General features: G+C 37.8%; 1 protein-coding gene across 1 annotated transcript in view; it reads left to right on the top strand.

Annotated features, from left to right (window-relative positions):
• Window positions 1-12,870, top strand: part of nudt14 (nudix (nucleoside diphosphate linked moiety X)-type motif 14) — a 32,004-nt gene that overhangs the window by 4,171 nt on the left and 14,963 nt on the right. The window contains exon 2 of the mRNA XM_012875822.3: window positions 6,648-6,691. Coding sequence (XP_012731276.2) covers window positions 6,648-6,691 — 44 coding nt within the window. The remainder of the gene's footprint in view (window positions 1-6,647; window positions 6,692-12,870) is intronic.

Here is a 12,870-nt window from a genome sequence, read left to right as displayed (position 1 = left end):
AACCAGTAAATAATATACAAATGTAATTAACCAATACTGAAATTAAAGTTTGTGATGTGCAATTACCACAGGATGGAGGGCCAATCCTGCCATAAATAAAAAATAAATACAGAAAAAAATAAATAGCTTGATAAATGACTTACTCGCTGAATAAATAGTAACAAATTAATTAATGTCATTGAATTCAACAAAATAATGTTTATGCAATAACTGAGGAATAAATCAGATGTAAACGGATATTTGTATTTCAATCTTTAGCTCTCTGCTCTCTAATTCTACTTTTGTGTCCTTTGCTTCTTATTTTTTTTTCTATTTGTGGAAGAGGGGAGTTTTTTATGTATAATGTTTTCCAGCAATTTAATTTCTTTTACATTCATTAATCTCAAATATATTTCCAACTACAATGCGCTTAAAAATCCTTGTTTCTTAAAGTGATCCACGATTAGTCGTAACGATAGACTTTATTTGAGAAAAACCTATTTTGGATGTAAAAACAATACAGTAAATACCCTAAATTTTTCAGATTTGATCAATTTAAATAAAATATTGTGACACAGATTTCGCCCTGTTGTTTAAACTGCAATGCATTCTGGGTAAATGACGCATACTAGGCCCTTTAGCGCTAGCTCCGTCCATCCAAAAATACAAATGAGTAACGTTAAACCTTTTCAGTTTGAACTGGAGCACGTTGAAATTGATGACAGTGTAGTAGTAGTAATAATAATAATAATAATAATAATAATTAATAATAATTAATAATAAACGATGAATGACACATACTCGTAAGACTGTGTGATCCCGGCAAGTACTTCTCTGTGTCCGGTGTCAGGTCCAATAACATAACACATGCTTAGGATCTGATCGGTCCGGTCTTCGGTCCGTTAACACCTGTTTAGGCTCTGTCTTTCGGTGCAATGCCGGGTCCACGATTTCACATTCGGTATTGCCGGCAGCGGCAGTAGCTTCGTTAAGTTATTTAAAATGGCGTCCAGTGTTGCCTGTCTCCGATGTTTCTCCCAGCGTCTTTCGCTCGCAAGGCGGCGGGGTTTAGGCGCTTTATGGATAAAAACAGTCGGCACAGCAGCTGGTTTTAGCTTGCGAGGATGTTGTCCACCTGTTAGCTCCTACTTTTTTTAGTTTTGTTTGATATAAATGACTCAGTCTTCTAAAAAGAGCACAAAACTGGTCCCTTCGGAAGCAGTTGTGCTTTTTTCCCACTGCGCTTTTCTTTTTTTTTCATGTTGGAAGTGATGAAGACTTCCCTCACTTTTTCTGTTGTTTTTTGTTTTGAAATCAACAAAACGTCGGACCAAATTTACACCGGTCAAACGCAATACAAAAAACAACTCTGATCCCTCTGTAGGTTCCAGTTCAGTACCTAACCGTGTCATTAACCCAGCATGCATTGCGCAGGTGAAAAAATGGCAACCTCCATGAGTGAAAAGTATAACAAAGGACATACAATTTTTGAAGTAAATATGAGTTTTTACGTATCACAAGCAGCAATTTTTAAGGCAATAGGACAGTTCTAACACATCTAGGCCGATCGTGGATCACTTTAAGATTCCAATTTAGTCCTTTTTTAATTCTTAAACAAATCTCGTAATATTACCCTGTTTATTTATTTCCCCAGCCGGTGTCTTTTTACTGTAGTCTTTGTTTTTTATATTTCTTGGCAACTGTACTGGCTTTTCCGTCTGAACATGCATTTGGGATTGTGGGTGAGACAGGGGGCGGGGCATAGATAGAAGAGGGCGGGGCAACAGCCATCTTCTGTTTAAGCTAGAGGTGGATTAAGCAGTAGACCAGAGCAGTTAGCTGTAAATGTTGCACTCAGCCAGGATTGTGTACTGTATCGCATTGACTGTCTTACTGAGAGATCACTTTAGATTGCAGGAGCACAAATGATTACGTCATTCACATTTACAGGCCTCTTTCATATTAGAAACATGCCTCAGAGTAGGGCCGGACGATAATTCAATAAAGATATATATTGATCGATATACGTATATCTATGATAGAAAAAAAGGGGTCGATAAAAAGTTCAATAGAATAACTGTTTTCTTTCCTTATGCATTTTAGCCGTGTACGTTAATATTACAGTCATTACATCCTCCCAACCAATCACAAACACAAACCCAGGAAACGGTCAGTCACCAAGCCCCGCCCCCTTCAAAGAGTTCAGAGAGTACGTGTTCTTTTTATTTTTTTAAAAACTTGCAGTTTTAGGTAAGAAGTTGTCTGAATAAAGGGCTGAGTTTTAATTAAGTATTTGTGTGTTCTGTATCTAAAAATAGGCCGCTAAGCAACAGCATAAAATGCCCAGGGCTGCACTTAAAATATATATTTTGAATTTGTTGATAATTATCGATATTGATGAATATGATTTCTATTTTATCGATATGTTTTTTTTTCTATATCGTCCAGCCCTACCTCAGAGACAAACTGTTTCGCACATTTAACCAGACAAAACATATGTTAAGAACCTCAACGATAAATTAGCTCCTTAAAACATTTTTTTATGATACCTACTGAAAATATTTAGCTATTATTATTATTTTTCGCCAAAATTAAAAAAAAGCCTGGTAAATATGGCCACCATTTTATAGTAAATTTCAAGGAAAATATTGTAGTTAATGTATTTTTTTTCCTGCCCACAGTATGGTGCTGTCAGCACATGAGGTGTGTGTCTGAGGTTGTGTGTGGGTGAGTTTAAAGGGGACGGTTTAGTAGACTTTAAGGTTTTACATCCATCACTGCAGTGGCCGTTCTCACAGGAGCCTGCCGTTTCTGATGCCTAAAGCCAGAGGGACCACATTATTTTCAGGTTCCCGTGTAGCCCGCCTCCTCTTCCCTTCCTCTCTGACTCCGTCTCTCCCCACGGGCTAATCTCTCTGTCGTAATCCATGTCGGCCATGGTTCTCAGCGTCCCCTGGGCCGTTCCCGCTGTTCCCGCCCCTCCTCTCTCAGCAAGTGGCCCGAGTAATGAGGGGAACCCCACCATCTGTGTATGCAGACAGCAAACCAGAGAAAGAAGAGGGACAGAAATAGGTTAGTTTTACCTTATATGCTAAGTGGGAATAGAAATGTCGTCCTTTACTGTGTTTTAAATAGACATGGTTATAAATTCAGTGAAGACCAGTTGGTATATTTACTCTGAACAAGCTGGAGTATTATAAAAATATTTCCAGGCAATATTGCTAGCACTGATTTGAGTAGTTTTCTGTTGAAAAGACATATTTGACTCTTAATTTTGCAAACTCCTCACCATGCCGATGGTCCCACCACACAGAAACAACAAAACTTCCTTCTTCTGTTTTCTGTACTTCAGTGTCAAAGGAAGTTTGACCAATATTAAGACAATCGTGAACTGCTCAATATTATTTATATATATATATATATATATATATATATATATATATATATATATATATATATATATATATATATATATATGCGGTAAAATTACACACCGCATTGTTATTACTTGAGCATTTTAAGGACTCAGGATTGCGTCTGTCTCCCGCCCAACTCACCAGTAGGCTTGTCCCCTTTTTAAACGTTAAGACTAAATAATGAGAAAGTTATATACTATATTGATATTGCAGATATAAATATCTTTGAAGGCATTGGGATCTTTCCTGTAAAGATCATAGAAATATAACTGATCTTAATATAAGGGTTAGGGTTAATGCAAAAACATTAAGCAGTAGGCAGGTTAGCAGCGATTTAGATGAAAAAAAAACAACTTAAATTTCCCTTTCCAGCTTTCTCCTGTGACATGTCGATGTGCCCCTGGGAAAGGCACTTAACCCCAGTTTGCGTGTATGTGATGGAGTGAATGTGGCTCTACTTTAAAGCGCTTTGAGAGGTCAGCATGACTAAAAACGCCAAAAAAAATCAGGTATATTTACTGTATACTAAAATTATACCCCATATTTGCTAGCTAGGAATCAGAAAAATGGTGTCTAACTCTGTAAGCAAACATTTTAACCATACAAATAAATCAGGAACAGCCCTGTTGAGTTTCTGTTCTGTTTTTAAATCATATTTTCTCTGCTGAAAAGCTTGTGTTGTTGGGTTTGCAGTGGACCTTTTGTCATCTTCAGCGGAGGTCTTCAAAAAACATTATTTAAGAAACAAAATTCTTAACTTTCTGAATGAACACCATTGGTAAACTCTGAAATTTGGAGTTTGTATTTTAGTATTAGCCATACTCAATTTGCCACCTTAGCATCTCATCATACCTTTGGAGTTTTGGTCTTTTTGTACCAATGGGGTTTCGGGTACAAAATAGTCGTTTGCTTGCAACTAAAAGTTTTATAGCCTATGTCAGTCAGCACCATATTATTTTATCCTTTCTTATAACATAATGTTAAATGTTCTTAGCACAATATTGTCTGACGTCAATGGACAAGGAAGTGTGATTATCTTGAAGATATTTGAATTGTTTAAGTAAATGCAGGAAAAGTAAAGGATTTTCACTTTTAAAATGCTTAAACTGATTAAGTTTGACTCCTGATCAACAAAAGAAAAATAAATATACCGTATACAAACGTGATTCATCGCTGTCTGTTTTATTTTTTTCGTTCTGAATGCAACTCATTCTGTTGGTATCAATGTAACCACGAAATGTACATACGGTTTAACTCTGTAGATGCATGCTAAACTATTTAAATGCTGGATGTGCTTTCACTGAGGAAAGTGAAGTGAGTACAGCCTGATTAGCTTCACGTAGGATTTATCCTGTGTAGGACAGAGACTCTCATTGACATGACAGGATTTTTGGGAGAGTAATAACGCTGGTAGACTGTCTGCAGTATGTCTTGGCATGATGTCCTTGCATTAATGGCTGGGAGTGCGCATTAACTGCTAACTCTGCCTGCTCAGGTCATTTTCTTCATGTGATTGAATTATTTTTGAACGATGCAAAGGTTGATTCTCTTTAGAAATCTAAAGAGCCCCCCCTCTCACCCCACGTGGTCACTGAACGACAGTCAGATCTGGTGTTGCTATAGCAGGCCATGTTCTGGTAAAACGGTCTTCCCTGCAGCTGACAGAGCTCGTGGGCGGAGAGGAGGTGTAACCTAAATTATAATCAAGGTCATATTTCCTTAGGCAATGAAAATGTAGGCTTTAACTTTAGCCTTTTTTAATAATAGTACGTGACGTGGAGAGAACAATATAGGCTAGTGGCGAGTTTACAGTACACAGGGGGTTTGTTTTTTTTTTTTTTCCATTTGCATCAGATGTTTGACAGGAAGCTGTGTTGGTTTCTGTGCAGCAACCTTTTCAAAAACTTTGTAATTCAAAATGTTATGGCAATGAAATTTGTGAATTTATTTATTTACATTCAGGGTCCTCACTATGATTTTACTTCAATGTAACGGTGGATGGCTGGCGGCGGCAGGGGGTTGCGTGCGCTGGTGTGTCGTTTTGCTGCTTCTCTTGATTCACTCCCTCAGTAAAGCGTTGCTCAGTGTGGTCCCCTTTGCTCTTCATCATGCTAATAACAGCTAGCGTTGACTTTTCTGTGTTGCTCTCAAACATCGGTGTTGTACTAACCGTTAATTTGACATCTTTTAGCGTAACAGTCCGTTAAGCCGAAATACGCTGGCTAGAACTCCGATATTATAAATCTTAGGCCCAGTCAACGCGGAAACAGGATTAGGTGTATCTGCAAGGGTATTTTGTCATTTAAGCTGTGCATCCAAATGGATGCAACTGTAAACAATAATTTTTGAAACCGGGTCCCTTTTCTTTTGCATAACCTCATATAAACCAAAGAAAAAAAACTAAATTATTGTGGACTGATTAAGCCTTGAATAGGTTCCACCGTCTTCAAATGCTCTAAATACTGCAAAATCAGTAGCATGTCAAAGCATTTTTTAACACCATAAACCACAGTGTCACTTTTTTAGTGGCTTTAGTGGTATCATAAAGTGGATACTGCCGAGTCCTATCCGGAAAGACCAATTAACCTAATAGTCATGTTTTTGGACTGTGGCATAGTCCAGATTTGCGCCAGGAAACCAGCCATCAGTCACACGTAACCTTAGCAGCGTGAGCTTCCTTCGTGTCTGGAAACCTACCGAATGGAGTGTTTACCAGTTTAGCCTTATGATGTGATGTTGTGACTATAAACTATTACAAATTACAATAGCTGATGTTGCCAAAGTTGCATGACAGGAAGACCATGCTTCAGCTTTTAGTCATAAGGAACCCCTCCCTGACGATGCCAGACACGAAAAGGGAATGATGTTTCACTATTCAAGGAATTTAAAATTTTGTGTGCTAAGCTGAACAAAAGGGAAGGAAACAAGCAAGATAAGAACCTAATTTCCAACATTAGGTCTTTTTTTTTTATGTTTTTGTTTTGTTGCTTCACATTCGCAGATGTTTTTCCTCTTGTGGGATTTGTAAGACGGCTTTAATTTAAATCGCTCAAGTAAGCATCAATAATAGTCCTGTTTTACCTTTATCCATCCATTACTTATTTAAAACAATGAAACAAGTGGAAATGGGTATTAAATGGATTAAAAAATCTTTTTTATGCCATTTTTTTCCATTGCAAAAAAAATAGGTTTATTTCTTTAATTGCACTTAGATAAGCTTTAATTCTTGTGTTCTTGTTTTTTTCTTCACAGAATGGCACAAAAAAATCCTGGGACTTTATGCGTACTCACGACAGGTAAAACCCTAACTTTCTTCTGTCAGATGCGTGCCGCGGCCCGACACCGCTTCTTTTAATGCGCCTGGCTTGCAAAGAATAAAAAGCAGTCAGCAACCATCCGAGCTTAAAACGGAGGCCCGTTTGGCTTCAATAATGTGCAGAAAGCTTCTCTGTAGATGCCTATAATTCTCTACAACATGCATGTTTATGTATTAAGATGTTTTTTTATTTCAATCTGAAAAGCTTTGCTTTAAAGTATTTGAACACAAAGTAGCTCTCTTGGATCAGGAACTTCTTAGTCAAAATGTATCTATTTTATCTGCATATTCAAGATTTTCTTCGTGTCTGCTATTGTAGGGTTTCAGGTTTTCTTTTCTCACTTTTTCTCACAAGAGTTATAACAAAACCGTCTTAATACGAATCCCGATGCTCTCTGAAGTATGCAGATTTGAATGTGATAGAAATATGCTCGTATTGTGTCGGGTTTTCTTTCCACCTTCTCTCCTGGGCCATCATTAGGAAAACATCCTGGTATTTCTATGCCTTTACGATCAGCACCTCTTATGAGTCATTGTATTTGAACGATGGTTGAGTTAAAGAGGGCTGGTTTCAAGGGAAGTTGCACCCAGTTTTTTTTTTTTTTTTTTACATGAAATAAAATGGCTATAAAACTCCGAGCTCCATGGAGAGGCACTGTAACAGAAATATCACACTTTAGTGCCAAAGCCCCGGTTCCTCTCCTCCGTAATGCCCCGAGGTTAGTCTCAGGTCATTTCAAGCCTCTTTCCTGCACTTCTGACCCCAAACAGAGATTCTTGTTAAAGAAAACAGCACCCCCCCGAGAGAAAAGCGGTGAATGTCCAACCTGCGTTTCCAACAAAAGATTTCCCTTGGCGACAGGTAGCTATTCATAAGGAGGAAATCCTGCTAAGTTGTTATAGGGTCGCCTAAAAGAAGCTGGGATTGTTTTTGCTGTTTTGTTAAATTGAGCGTAGCCTTTTCCATTCAGTTGAATTTCTTTTTATGTTGGCAGTTCCACATTTTATTTATCAAAGGGAAAAGCAAGAAGTAGATTTTGGTGAAGTTTTTAACTTTATTTTACAAATGGGTAAATGTAGGGTTTGCTTAAAGTTCTAGTTTTTGTGAGATGCTCTGTTACATAGATGGTGTTTCAGTTGCTCTGCAATTTAAATCATTACAGTAGTTTAAGTTTTGAGTTGACTTCCCCCCCATTATGTGTTGGCAAATGCTGTTTTTTTTAAGTCAAACCCCTCATCTTTTTCTTCCTTGCCATGCTCTTCAGGTATTTTTCATGAATCCTATGTGTATTCATTGTTGTAGGATGTTTTTATTTTTTGATATTTTGGATTTTTTTCTGCAAATGTGTCTGTTTTACTCTTAAACCTGGGGCAATGCGGAAAACATACTCACCGTTTCTTGGAAACAACCCACAGCCCAAACTACTGTGGTTTGTTGGAGTATTATACTCTAAAATGAACATGTAGTTTTTAAAAAAAATACATTTTCATTCCCCATTTATTCTTTTGAAAAAGAGAAACTGACTTCTACTCTTTTTGCTCCATATATATGCAAAGCAATCAGGACACAGTCATATATATATATTTTTTTACAAAAACCTACAAAAACTGCATTATTTGTTATGAGTATTTGATACAATGTTATCTTATTTTTTTATTGTGTTATTATGGACATGTTCTAATGTTAGTTTAATATTAAGGTGATGCTGCTACATGGAATTCAAACTACTATTCCTTGTCCATGTACTTGCCTGAATGAAAGCCCTATTTTTGCAAATAGAAATAGTTTTCTAACATTTCTTTTCTTCTTTCTACTCAATCCTCAATCATTTTAACCCTATTTGTGAAGATTGAGGAGATGTGATGGCATTGTAGTCCACTTGGCACATTCCCAATCTTACTATATTTATTGAGGTAATGATAGAATCCCAAACAGTGATTCTGTCTGTCTTTACGTCACTGTCCTGGCTCCCACTAAACATGCACACAGACTTCTCTACAGCAGTAGCAGTCACAGCTCCACAAAAGGCCATTTTTAGTAACTGTGCTTTTTTCCTTACCTTTCTTTGTCTTTGTTATTGTCGACTCCCATCACTAAACAACTTTATAATAAAATGACAAGGCCAGTATCCACTATTACGTGGTGTTTTTTTTTTAATTAAGCTTCATTGACCACTTACAGTAACAATTTTATCCGACATTACTTCCGTAAACACTGCTATGCTGTGGGACGTCTACTTTCTCCTTCTGTTATCTGTTCATGCGGTTCGCTTTTGGATCTTGAACTGTTCAGACAGAGGTCTGATAGCAGTCACATTTAATTAATAGTATGATGTTTTATTTATCTGACTTAAGCCAAGAATGGGAATTGAGCATCAAGACCGTGTGAGCAAAGCCCTAGAAAGGCAAACAGATCAGACCTCTGTTAGTACTGGCCTTTGGGATGCTCCTCAGTTTGGATTCAGATCCTGGTGACATGCGTGAAGAAAGTCACTAAATGGTGCTGAGCACTTTGGAAGTTTCCAGAGGAAACAAAACAAAGTTCTTTGCAAAAATTAGACGAACTTTGCAAAACAAACAATTAAAAAAAAAAATGTAAGCAATACAAACATGGATTCATCTTCTGACGTTGGAGAGTTTCACAAAGAGAGCAGAAAGTCTTTAGAGACATTGAAGATACCATTAATATCCCTGTTTTATCAGTATGTGGTCAGAGCTTTGCAAAATTACTCAGTCAGATAATCAATAATTCATTTATGAAAATTTCTAAGTTATGCAACTGCACCCCCCATTTATACAAGTATAAATCTGAGCTGCAAAGTCTTTAAAGTGACCGGACGCGCCATCTGTCTCCCAAAGTCTATATTTGGCGAGTCGATTAGATCAATGAGGAAAGATTGATCTGAGAAATCTAATCCCAACCAGTCAGGAGAGGAGCGTTACCAAGACAAACCTCCGTGTTGTCTTTCATTCAGTTGAGGAGAAACAATGAAATTGTGATAAAAGTGGTGCAAAGCATCATATTTAGACGCTCACAGTCTTTCTCGTCTGTTTCACATAACTAATACTGGTCTGCAGTTTCTGATTGAGTTCAGGAAAAAGCTAGACAAATACAGAACAGAATAAAAAGTTCCTTTGTTGTTTATCAGTGGGGACATTCAGGTGAACCAGCAGCAAATGAAAGCATGCAGATGCACACAAAGCTAAACAATATAATAACAAAGAATACAAATAGTAACGGCAAATTGACAGCATAAGAACAAATACTGTAGTTATGAAAAAAAGCATACTCAGATGAAAGAAAAATGTAATTGTGTAGGGTGATTAAATGTATAAAATGTACATGTCTATGTAGGCATCAAAAAACAACCACAGACTATTTACAGAATAAAAAATCTTTGCAAAAAACTACAGGGATGTAAATCCTAGGACAGGGAGTCCTTTTATTGATTTTATTCAACCGCTTTCTCTCAGCTGTAGAGAAGCTGCTGCTCCAACAAACTACACCAGAGAAGATGGTTGATTCCACCAAAAAGTCAGTAAATGTTGTCAGGGGTGCCCCCTGTACTTCCAAAGATCTCACATCCTATTAAATATGATGGTATAAAAAACACAGACAAAACCTACTGTTTATTTTACTTATCGGTATATATGTAAATTCTATAAATGATAAATTAAGAATAGTTTAGCGCCTATCATTTGCTCACATTTGGGGGGGAGGGGGGCTGGAGGAATGTAGAACTCACTCCCAAATAAACCATAGGAACAACCTATATTTTTAGATAATTATAGAAGTACCCCAAATGGAAATCTGTCATTCATTACCACCAGCTAACACTGCATTTGAATACATTAGAGCCAGGTGAGGAGCAGAGTCAGGCTTTTTTGTTGCTTGTTGATGGTTGCAAATATTTCTACAGTATTCAACCATATAAGACGCATTTAGAAAATCACTTTAAGATAATCAGAAGAGTTTGAAATAGGAGGGAGAGGCCAAGCATTGCGAGCGGCTGACTCCGGGCCACAATATAACAAAGGCTTTCTATCAGTTGTCACCTTTTATTCCTGGTCTAACATGGTTTCCCGGCTTTTTGTCAAGAATCCCGAAACAGACGATTAAAAGCAACAAGTCAAAAGCGTCATTGAGCTATTTTTAGGAGGAAGTAATAGAACATCAGAAATGATGGCACGTCTCCTTCCCTCAGGCTTATGTTCTACATTTATAGTAGATATGCAAAATTATCCAGTTTTTTCTTATTTATCACATTTGTCCAGACGGTGCCTTGCAAGTATTCGTACCACGCGAACTCTTGCACATTCGAATGGATTTTAAACTGATTTATGTAATGGTAGTGAATAATTTGAACTAGATGAAAGCCAATTTCATGGTTTATACAATATTTTGCAAATACAAGCCTGAAAAGTTGCAGGGCCTTTGTAGCCGGGGCTCTTTACTTTGTTACCCCTTAATGAAATGCAGTGTTACCAATTGCCTTCAGATGTAACCTGGTCCACCTGAGTGTAAGTTAATTTCAATACAAATGTTTGGCGAAGGCCTCAAAGATTTGTTGGACATTAGTGTCAGAACGTTGGTGAACAAAAAGCACCACAAAGACCAACCAACACATCAGACACTTCGGAGATAAAGCAGAAATGGGCTATGAAACAATATCCTGTTATCTGAAAATAGAAAGGGTATGCACACTCACCACAAAACATCTGTTCAGCTAAATTAATGGGCCAGGCTAATGGTAGCATTTATCAGAGAAGCGTCCAAGGGGCTCATAGTAACTAGAGGAGCTGTAGAGGCCCACCGCTCAGGTGGGGGAGCTAATAGCTCTTGTTGCACGGCATGATAACCAGAAAAAGGAGTTCTGTCTGAAAAAGGCCAAACCCAAAAAAGCGACTTAACACTCAAAAACAAACCCAAGAAACCGCAACTGCTGACTCGCAAAAGTTACAAGTGACTTTAGAGAAAAACAGGCCAAAGTTGCATATAATAATAGCTCACATAAACACCCCTGGACTGCATGATGATGTTTTCATTCCGCTGAGAAAAAGCCAAGTAAACGTAGCCTACCTGCACAGATGTTGCAGCTGCTGGTATCAGGTCTGGATATTCAAGTGTTGGCTCCTTACCACCAAGGAAATGTAGAGATCACAATGGTATCTTTGGTCACATTACACAGTAAAGTCCTCCCAGTTACAAGCTCGTATCCAATGGTGACATTTCTCGGCAATCTGTCTGGGATTTTGGAATATCAATTGAAAAAAAAAACACTCCCTTCATTTGGTTACAATCATATAGTGAGCCACCCTAGTAGATATTAACCTAGCTTAGTTTTGTTATTGCCATAATATGTCTGTTGAGGTGATATTGACAGATGAAGACAGATCTGTTCACTATTTGACTCATACAAGTAAACTATTGAAGCCTTACCGCTCTGCTTGTATAACCCCAAAATGGCCACAACGCAGGTGCACTGAGCGGTTCCAAATTTAGTAATTTGACTTCATTTGAGAAATGTCCTATTAAACCATGCCCAGGGCTAAGCGTTCATGCTGTGGGATGCTTTTCTTTTGCACAGACAGTCAAGTTAGTCAGCATTAATGAGAAAGAAAACCTGTTAGAATCTGCAAAATATTTGAGAGCATGAGTGGATATTCACCATCCATAACAACTCTAACATAGAGTCAGATTCCTCCTTGGGTTGCTTTAGATCAGGGGTGCCCAAGTCCAGTCCTCGAGATCTACAATCCAGCAACTTTTGCATTCGATTCAATTCAATTCAATTTTATTTATATAGCACCAATTCATGAAACATGTCATCTCAAGGCACTTTACAAAGTCAAATTCAATCAGATTATACAGATTGGGTCAGATTATACAGATTGGTCAAAACTGTCCTATATAAGGGAACCCAGTTGATTGCATCAAAGTCCCGACAAGCAGCATTTACTCCTGGAGAAGCGTAGATCAACAGGGAGAGTCGTCTGCATTGTACATGGCTTTGCAGCAATCCCTCATACTGAGCAAGCATGAAGCGACAGCGTTTGCATGCATTCCTGCTCTACCTGACCACCCTCATCAACAAGTCATTCATCTCTGCAGAGGCCTGGTAACGAGCCATTCATTTGAATCAGGAGAAGGGATGCATC

This window comes from Fundulus heteroclitus, chromosome 15 (assembly GCF_011125445.2).
Source record: "Fundulus heteroclitus isolate FHET01 chromosome 15, MU-UCD_Fhet_4.1, whole genome shotgun sequence".
In the NCBI taxonomy this organism is placed as follows: domain Eukaryota; kingdom Metazoa; phylum Chordata; class Actinopteri; order Cyprinodontiformes; family Fundulidae; genus Fundulus; species Fundulus heteroclitus.
Note: the sequence above shows the minus strand (reverse complement) of the source record. Positions and strands in the feature narration are given on the sequence as shown.